At 56.3% G+C, this 9,925-nt stretch overlaps 1 protein-coding gene across 1 annotated transcript in view; it reads left to right on the forward strand.

Annotated features, from left to right (window-relative positions):
- The window catches only part of LOC122102775 (alpha-2-macroglobulin-like), a gene marked incomplete at its 5' end in the record, with an annotated part of 13,962 nt that extends 4,397 nt beyond the window's left edge, over positions 1–9,565 (forward strand). Inside the window, 12 exons of the mRNA XM_042673486.1 lie at positions 530–617; positions 1,026–1,182; positions 2,458–2,532; positions 3,085–3,265; positions 4,233–4,456; positions 4,959–5,174; positions 5,446–5,573; positions 6,324–6,414; positions 7,476–7,544; positions 8,102–8,204; positions 8,588–8,629; positions 9,301–9,565. Of these exons, the coding sequence (XP_042529420.1) occupies positions 530–617; positions 1,026–1,182; positions 2,458–2,532; positions 3,085–3,265; positions 4,233–4,456; positions 4,959–5,174; positions 5,446–5,573; positions 6,324–6,414; positions 7,476–7,544; positions 8,102–8,204; positions 8,588–8,629; positions 9,301–9,317 (1,391 nt within the window). The remainder of the gene's footprint in view (positions 1–529; positions 618–1,025; positions 1,183–2,457; positions 2,533–3,084; positions 3,266–4,232; positions 4,457–4,958; positions 5,175–5,445; positions 5,574–6,323; positions 6,415–7,475; positions 7,545–8,101; positions 8,205–8,587; positions 8,630–9,300) is intronic.
- Between the last annotated feature and the right edge of the window lie 360 nt (positions 9,566–9,925).

The following is a 9,925-nucleotide window of genomic DNA, read 5'->3' on the forward strand; positions in this document are numbered from 1 at the left end:
CGCACGCCTGTAATCCCAGCCACTCAGGAGGCTGAGCTCTGAGGATGGTGGTACAAAGCCAGCCCCGGGAAGGAAGGTCCGTGAGACTCTTATCTCCAGTTAACTAGCAAAAGAAAGCCAGAAGGGGTGTGGCTCAAATAGTAGAGCGCCAGCCTGGAGTGAAAAAGCTCAGGGACAGTACCTAGGCCTAAGGTCTTACACGCGCGTGCGTGCACACACACACACACGCCAGAGGCCAAGGTGTGTTTTTCTGGTTCATTGTGGGGCTTGAACTCAGGGCCTGGGCGCTGTCCCTGAGCTCTTTTTGCTCAAGGCTGGCGCTCTACCCCTTGAGCCACAGCGCCACTTCCGGCTTTTTGCTGCTTCCTTGGAAGCTCGAGTCTCTGGGAATTTCTTACCCAGGCTGGCTTTGAACCGCGATCCTCACCTCTCAGCCTCCTGAGTGGCTGGGATGACAGGCGTGAGCACCAGCGCCCGTCTTAGGCCAAGACAGCGTGACCAGCGGCGTGTGGCTCGCTTCCCTCCGCAGGCTACCAGCGCCAGCTGAACTACAGGCACCAGGACGGCTCGTTCAGCACCTTCGGGGAGAGGCACAGCCGGCCCCACGGCAACACCTGGTACGTAAGGGAAGGGGGGCCCCAGAGCTCTCCCCACGAGGCCCAGCGGGATAAGCACCAGCCCACCCAGACCAGGAAGAGGGCGGAAGAGCCAAAGCTCCAACAGTGAACTTACTCTTCACATGTATCCAGGGCCTAGTAGCGCACGCCTGCAATCCCAGCCACTCAGGAGGCTGAGAGCTGAGGATCGCAGTTCAAGGCCAGCCCGGGCAGGAGAGTCCGTGAGACTCTGATCTCCCAAGAACCACCAGAAAACTGGAAGTGGCGCTGTGGCTCAAGGGGTAGAGCACCAGCCTTGAGCTGAAGCGCTGAGGGACAGCGCCCAGGCCCAGAGTTCAAGTCCCACGACCGACAAAGAATAGGAGCTGTGTGTGCGTGTGAGGTGACCCCCGTCCGCCCCCCACACAGGCTCACGGCCTTCGTGCTGAAGACGTTCGCGCAAGCGCGGCGCTACCTCTTCATAGACGAGCTGCACATCACGCGGGCGCTGCAGTGGCTGTCCCGGGGGCAGAAGGACAATGGCTGCTTCACCAGATCCGGCTCGCTGCTCAACAACGCCATGAAGGTACAGCCCCGCCCCGCGCCCGCTGCGCGGCCTGCGCCGCCACCAGGGAAACCCCACCCCGGCCGGGCGCCGCGGCGCACGCCGATAGTCCCAGCGACTCAGGAGGCTGAGAGCTGAGGCTCGATGTTCAAAGCCAGCCCGGGCAGGAACGTCGGTGAGACTCTGATCTCCCATGAACCAGCACAAAGCTGGAATGCTGCTGTGGTTCAAGTGGCAGAGCGCCAGCCTTGAGCACAGAAAGATCAGGGACAGCGCCCAGGCCGTGAGTTCAAACCCCAGCACCAAAATAGACAGACAGACAGACAGACAGACAGACAGATAGATAGATAGATAGATAGATAGATAGATAGATAGATAGATAGATAGACAGACCGTAATATATATTATTGTATTATAATAGTACATATTACTATATTAATAATTATATAAATATATATAGATTATATAAATATATAAATTACGGAATTGACATAATTATATGATTATATAAATAATACGTAATCACTTATGATTATGTAATCATTTGCGATTACGTATTATTTGTAATAGTATATGTTACATGTAATATTACATATAATATGCATAACAATATATATTACATATAACATGCATACTATGTTATACATAATAGCGTATATAATGTAGTATATAGTATACTATATTATACGTAATACAGCATGTATTTATATAATATAGTACACTATATACTTGTAGTATATACTACGTTACATAATATATTTATATATGATATAAATATAATAATATATACACATATTTATATAAAGTAGGTATATTTACAGAATATTTATATATTACCCTATATATTTTATGTATTATACTAGGTTTACGCTATCTACTATTCTACTGTATTTGCTGTACTATATAGTGTGTATGGTATACGACATAGCATATGATGTAGGTCGTTACCTGCTGATGCTGTACATATATACAGCATGCACGCCACATAGACCGCTATGGTCACAGTGTATAAATACACGGCGTTCTCTGTGATGTTCCATGCGGCATCTCGCGTAGTGACTGCAGTATGTATTACGTGCTCATTAAACGTCATCATCATTCCCAGTGTTCTCTGCGCGTGTGCATTGCGCAGCTTCCTCATTCTGCATCGTCCGCTCTGCTTTATGCATCACGCAGTCACGTGGTCCACGCCGCGTGCTCCTCTCCAGCAGCGCCTTCCGTGGGGGGCGTGAGACCCGGGGCCGGGCATTGCGGGCCGGGCGCTGGTGGCGCAAACCTGTGGCGTGTGCCTTGCAGGGCGGCGTGGACGACGAGGCGACACTGTCGGCCTACATCACCATCGCGCTGCTGGAGATGCCGCTGCCCGTCACCGTGCGTGGGCCCCGGCTGAGCCCCCCCCCCCCCCCCCCCCCCGCTGAGCCAGCACCAGGCCCTGAGTTCGAATCTCAGTTCTGACCAAAAGGAAACACAGCACTGTGGATGTGGCCGGGCCACGTAGCGGCTGGCTGTAACACCGGCCTGCGTGCGAGATCTCAGAGTATCTGTCAGGCGCCGGTGGCTCCCGCCTGTCATCCCAGCCACTCAGGAGGCTGAGAGCTGAGGATCGCGGTTCAAAGCCAGCCTGGGCGGGAAAGCCCGTGAGACTGATCTCCAGTGAGCCACCAAGAAGCAGGAGTGGGGGTGTGGTTCAAGGGGTAGAGCGCCAGCCTTAAGTGAAAGAGCTAAAGGACAGGGCCCAGGCCCTGAGTTCAAGTCCCAGCACAGGCACACACACACACACACACACACACCCATGAGACAGATTTTCTGATGCTATTCCTTGGGTCCGTAAGACAGAAACAGATGCACACATGTGTGTTTCTTGGGGGAGGGGGTTGGCACCCCCGTTTCCCGAGCACACCCCCTTTTTGCCTCTGCCCACAGCACCCCGTGGTCCGCAATGCCCTCTTCTGTCTGGAAATGGCGTGGGGCACCGCGAAGGAAGGAGCGCACGGGAGCCATGTGTACACCAAGGCCCTCCTGGCCTACGCCTTCGCCCTGGCAGGAAACGAGGAGAAGAAGAAAGAGCTGCTGGCATCGCTCGAGGCGGAAGCTGTGAAGGAAGGTATGCGCAGGGCCGGGCACCGCAGCGCACGCCTGCCATCCCAGCCACACGGGAGGCTGAGGCCTGAGGATCGCAATTCAAGGCCAGCCCAGGCAGGAACGTCCCTGAGACTCTGATCTCCAAGGAACCACCAGACAGCTGGAAGTGGCGCTGTGGCTCAAGTGGTAGAGTGCCAGCCTTGAACAAAAACATCTCAGGGACAGCGCCCAGGCCCCGAGTTCAAATCCCACAACTGACAACACATAAAAATGAGGAAGGTAGGGACACTCCTGAGAGAGTTCACCCTTCCCACCTCCTCCGCAGTAATGCCCGCCCTGCCCCGGGTCCCTGCTCCCGCCTCTGGTAACCTCCGCTCAGCAGCTTTCAGGGCTGTATAATATATCAGATTATTCCCTCAAAACTGATGGAGCAATTTCCACCTGTGCCTCTTGGGTCATGTCTCTTGCTTTGCTTTGGGTTTAGTACGTTCTCATCCCAGAGCATAAGCCCTAAGCCTCATGCCCTCTCTCGGCTTTCTTGCTTACCCCTGGGCGCTCTCCCACCTGAGTCACGCCTCCAGGCCAGCATTTTGCTGGCTCACTCAACGTGGAGTCTCACCGACTCTTCCACCTGGGCTGGCTTTGAACCTCAACCCAATTCCCAGTTAGCATTACAAGTGGGACTCACTCACGCTCAGCTTCTTTAAAACAGACTTGTCGGTCGTGAGCCTTGAACTCTGGCCCTGGGCGCTGTCCCTGAGCTCTTTATTGCAAGGCGGGCGCTCTACCCCTTGAGCCACAGCGCCACTTCCGGCTTTCTGGTGGTTCATGGGGGATCAGCGTCTCAAGGCCTCTCCTGCCCCGGCTGGCCTCGAACCACAATCCTCAGATCTCGGCCTCCTGAGTGGCTGGGATGTCAGGCATGCGCTGCCGCGCCCGGCTCCCACAGTTCAGATCAGGCCCTGACGAGCGCTGTTCCTGCCGCCCAGGGGACTCGATGCACTGGACGCGGCCACAGAAGCCCAGCGCGCCCGTGGGGCGGTGGTACCAGATGCAGGCCCCCTCGGTCGAGGTGGAGTTGACGGCCTATGTCCTGCTCGCCCTCCTCACGGCCCGGCCAGCCCCAGGCCCCGACGCCCTGACCACCGCCACCAAGGTGGTCCGGTGGCTCACGAAGCAGCAGAATGCCCAGGGCGGGTTCTCCTCCACGCAGGTGACTCCCCCCCCCCCCCCCCCCCGGGTACTGGAACTCGGGGCCTGAGGCCGGGGTGATTGCAAGAAGCCGGGGTGGTGGGAGGGGAGGGGAAGGAGAGGAGAAAAGACCCTATAAAACCCAGAAGCCAAGCCGGGCGCTGATGCTCCCGCCTGGAATCCCAGCCACTCAGGAGGCTGAGATCGGAGGATCGAGGTCAAGGCCAAGGAGCATCTGTGAGACGCTGATCTCCCATGAACCACCAGAAAACCAGACGTGGCGCTGTGGCTCACGTGGTAGAGCGCCAGCCTTGAGTGAAAGAGCTCAGGGACAGCGCCCAGGCCCTGAGTTCAAGTCCTACTCCCGGCACTTAGGAATCATTAAGAACAATGAGGATGAAAGTAACGGATAATAAATGCTAACGGGGATCGTAGTGACTCATGATGCGATCATAATGGGACGAATCCCACAAGGGACGCCTCACCCCCGGCCCCGCCTGAGCGCCACCCCATCTCCCTCTCAGGACACGGTGGTGGCTCTCCAGGCCCTGTCCCGCTACGGGGCGGCCACGTTCTCCAGGACGGGTAAGGCCGTGCAGGTGAGCGTGCAAGGCCTGGACTTCTCCAAACAGTTCCAGGTGAACGATCAGAACCGGCTGGTACTACAGCAGGCCGCTCTGCCACGGGTCCCAGGTCAATACAAAATGTCCGTGTCGGGACAAGGCTGCGTCTTCATCCAGGTGAGGCCCTGAGGCCTGGGGGGGGGGGGGGAGGAAGCTGGGGGGGGGGCTGCGCCTTTCCACTCAACGCTGGCGCTCTACCACCTAAACCACAGCCCCCTTCCAGCTTTTTGCTGGTTCATGAGAGATGAGAGTCTCACAGACGTTCCTGCCTGGGCTGGGCTTTGCGCCTCCCGAGTGGCCGGGATGCCAGGCGTGCGCTACGGGTGTGGGTGGGTCTGAGGAATTCGGAGGCCCGAGCCCGACGGACTTCTGCCTTCCTGTCTCGTAGACATCCTTGAGATACAACATCCTCCCGGGGAGGGAAGATCTCCCGTTCACTTTGGAGGTGCACACGGAGCCCCCAACGTGCGACGGCCCGAAGGCTCACACCAGCTTCCGCCTGGTGCTCAACGTCAGGTGAGGATCCGGGAAGGGAGGAAGCAAGGCGGGTACTGCGTGCTCGCAGTGTGTGTGTGTGTGTGCGTGTGTGTGTGTGTGTGTGTGTGTGTGTGTGTGTGTGTGTGTGCGTGTGTGTGTGTGCACCAGTCCTGGGACTTGAACTCTGGGCCTGGGCGCTGTTCCTGAGTTCTTATGCTCCAGGCTGGCGCTCTACCACTTGAGCCACAGCGCCACTTCCGGTTTTCGGGTGGTTCCTTGGAGATCAGAGTCTCACGGACTTTCCTGCCCAGGCTGGCCTCAGCCTGCGAGCCTCCGATCTCAGCCTCCCGAGTAGCCGGGATGACAGGAGGGAGCCACTTGCTCAGATCAGAGAGACTGTCTGCAAACCTGCACAAAACAAAGCAGTGAGGGTCTCCAATGACAGTTCCTGCTGCCACGGAACAAATCTCAAACCCCACGCAACGTCATCCACTTGGGATTAGAACTCACACACATATGCCAGGCACTGGAGCGCGTACCTGCCGTCCAGCCCCTCAGGAGGCTGAGATCTGAGGATCACAGTTCGAAGCCAGCCTGGGCAGGAAAGTCTGTGAGACTCTCATCTCTAATGGAGCAGCAAAAAGCTGGAAGTGGAGCTGTGGTTCAAGTGGCAGAGGGCCAGCCTTGAGCACAAAAGCTCAAGGATAGCGTCCAGGCCCCCAGTTCAAGTGCCAGGACTGTGTCACACACACACACAGAAAGCACCTAACTCCTCATTTCCCACTTTAGTTATGTCGGGACCCGGCCTGCCTCCAACATGGCCATCATTGACGTGAAGATGCTGTCCGGCTTCAGCCCCATGAAGGCCACTGTGAAAATGGTGGGTCCTTCTGGTCCTGGCCGTGGGCCGTTTGTTCTGTCCCCAGACCCAGACCAGACTCTAGATTCAACTACAACTACATCCAGCCCGGCACCAGTAGCACACGCCTGTCATCCCAGCTGCTCAGGAGGCTGAGATCTGAGGATCGTGGTTCGAGGCCAGCCCGGGCAGGAAAGTCTGTGAGACTCTGATCTCCAATGGACCCCCAAAAAGCTGGAAGTGGAGCTGTGGCTCAAGTGGTAGAGTGTCAGCCTTGAACAAAATAATCTCTGGGATAGTTCAAGGCCGTGAGTTTAAGACTCAGGGTGTGTGTGCGTGCGTGCACACACACACACACACACACACACGCACACACAACTATTACATCAACTTCCGAGAAAGACTTCCACTTTCTCCAAACTCATGAATACAGGGCGTGTTTGTTCGCGCGCCCACAGCACGCTGCGAGAAGCCGAGACTACAGGGGGGCGATTGTGAGCAGTGCCCTGCTTTTGAATTGAGGTTAGACGCTTCAGAAGAAAAGCAGTGAAATACTGAACTGAGCCTCCATATATGTGTGTGAGAGTCCCCCAGCCTGGCACATTTTCCTCCCTGTTCTTCAGAAAAAATCAATTTACAGAACAAGTCCTGGGCCCCGCGGACATGGCCCGAATTTCATCCAAATTTCTTTCCATATTTTGCTCTTTTTTGTGTGTGTGCCAGTCCTGGGGCTTGAACTCAGGGCTTGGGTGCTGTCCCTGAGCTCCTTTTGCTCAAGCCTACCCCTGAAGCCACAGCTCCACTTCCTGGGTTTTGCTGGCTCATGGGAGATGAGAGTCTCAGGGACGGGCCTCCAACCACGATCCTTGGCTCTCAGCCTCCTGAGTAGCTAGGCTGACAGGCGGGAGCCACCGGGGCCGGCCCTGTTTTCTTCGCATCCGTCATGGATGAGCATCCGTCGCTGTATGTACATAAACTGCAGACGTGCATTTTTTATTCTCCTCTGCTCGTAAGCAATGAGTGTGAGGGCCTGGCGGGGTTCGCAGGCCCCCCCCAAGACTCAGTGTCTTGCTTCTCTGCAGCTTGAGCGATCCAGCGCCGTGAGCCGGACGGAGGTCAGCAGCAACCACGTCCTCATTTACCTGGACAAGGTGAGGAGCGCGCCGGTGCACGGGGAGGCCTGGAGTCCAGGCCATGCCTGGGGGAGGCAGGCAGGAGCTTGGGGGCCCCCCCCCCAGCTCACACGCTGACACAGCGCCAGGCGGGGCGGGGAGCTCCAGGAGAACGCGAACTCCAGCGAGCCAGCAAAATGCAGACGTGGAGGTGTGGCTCAAGGGGTAGAGCGCCAGCCTGAGTGAAAGAGCTAAGGGGACTCGAATGAATGACACGCAAATGAGCAGCTTTGAATATTCAAATGAGCCTGGTTCGGATGAGCGCCGCCCAGGTGGAGAAGCAGCTCAGCTTCTGACGCCTGCCGTGCCCGCTGCTCAGGAGGCTGAGAGCGGAGGATCGCGGGCCGAGGCCAGCCTGGGCAGGAAGGCCCGCGAGACTCTGATCTCCAAGGAACCCAGCGAGATAGCTGGAGGCGTGGCTCAAGTGGTAGCGCGCCAGCCTGGGGGGGAAAAGGTCAATTGTGGGTGTGAGGTCCTGAGTTCAAGTCCCAGGGCTGGCATGGAGAGAAGGCGCTGGCGTGTGGTTTCTGCCGTAGGTGACGAGAGAGGCCGTGAAGCTGTCCTTCGAGGTCGCGCAGGACGTGCCCGTGAGCAACCTGAAGGCCGCCTTGGTGAAAGTCTACGACTATTACGAGACGGGTGAGTGTGCGCAGCCCTCGGCGGCTCCTGACCGCCAGAATCGCGCGTGGGGAGAGCCTCTGGCACCATTCGGTACGTGGAAGAACGGCTTTCCAGCCCCGCGCCCCTGGCTCCCGCCTGGCATCCCAGCCACCCCGGAGGCTGAGGCCTGAGGATCGCAGTTCGAGGCCAGCCCGGGCAGGAAAGTCTGGGAGACTCTGATCTCCCATGCACCAGCAGAAAACCCGAAGTGGCGCTGTGGCTCAAGGGGTAGAGCGCCAGCCTTGAGCTGAAGAGCTGAGGGACAGCGCCCAGGCCCCGAGTTCGAGCCCCACGACCCCATCACACATAACCAGCACTCCCTCAATAACACCACATAATAACGGCTTCCTTTCATTTTGCAGACGAGTTTGCCGTTGCCGAGTACAACGCCCCCTGCAGCAACGGTGAGTGCTTCACACCCCGGCCCTCGGCCGGGTCTCCCACACACCCTCCTTCATGGAGCTTGCAGGCATCCGGTGCGCACGCCTGTAATCCCGGCCACTCAGGGGGCTGAGAGCTGAGGATGGAGCTTCCAAGGCAGGAAAGTCTGTGTGTGAGACTCTTTCTCTCCAAGGAACCACCAAAAAGCCAGAAGTGGAGGCGTGGCTCACGGAGTCAGGCGCCAGCCGGGAGTAAAAAAAGTTCAGGGGCAGCAACCAGGTCCTGAGTTCAAGTCCCACGACTAGCATTAAAAAAAAAAAAGCCGGGCACTGGTGCTCACACCTGTCAACCCAGCTACAAAGGAGGCTGAGATCTGAGGATCGAGGTTCCAAGGCCAGCCCAGGCAGGAAAGTCCATGAGACCCTGGTCTCCCATGAGCCACCAGAAAACCGGAAGTGGCGCTGTGGCTCAAGTGGTAGAGCGCCAGCCGTGAGCTGAAGAGCTGAGGGACAGTGCCCAGGCCCAGAGCTCAGGCCCCACGACTGACCAAAAGAGAGAGAGAGAAAAGATCCACTTTTTAGAGTAAATCCTAGTGCATTTCCATAGATCCTGCTCTCCTGATTTAAAGAAAGGAATATTATATACTTGTGAACCCTAAGTCTGTATTAACTGTCTTTTCTTGCCATTCCCACAGTCCACGAAAATTCTTGAGGACGGGCTGAGTGAGCAGCGGAGTCCCTGCGCTCAGAACTTCACAGGAACTCTTCAAATATACATGTACATGTTTATATCTCTAAAGATCTGATACCAGGCACAGCGCTTCACACCTGTAATCCCAGCCACTCAGGAGGCAGAGGCCTGAGAAGCGCGAATCAAAGCCGGCCCAGAAGGAAAGTCCATGAGACTCTTTCTCCCCAGTGAACCAGCAAAAAAGCTGGAGGTGGCGCTGTGGTTCAAGTGGTAGAGCACCAGCCATAAGCAAAAAAAAAAAAATCAAGGACAGCGCTCAGGCCCTGAGTTCAAGCCCCATGGTAGACACCAATAATAATGATGATGATGATGATGATGATGATGACTTGATAAATAAACCATTTCTTCTTAGCATTCTCTCTCTCCATTCCCTCCTTTGTTTGTTTTTACATTTTTCAAGTCATTCTCAATAGACTCTTAGGATAAAAACATAATCCCAGTACTGGGCTCGGGCGGCTCCCGCCTGTCACCCCAGCTCCTCAGGAGGCTAAGATCTGAGGATCACAGTTGGAGGCCAGCACACACAGGAAAGTCTGTGAGACTTATTTCCAAGGAACCACCAGGAAACT

The sequence above is a fragment of the Dipodomys spectabilis genome, unplaced genomic scaffold, assembly GCF_019054845.1.
Source record: "Dipodomys spectabilis isolate Male_0828 unplaced genomic scaffold, ASM1905484v1 ptg000872l, whole genome shotgun sequence".
In the NCBI taxonomy this organism is placed as follows: Eukaryota; Metazoa; Chordata; class Mammalia; order Rodentia; family Heteromyidae; genus Dipodomys; species Dipodomys spectabilis.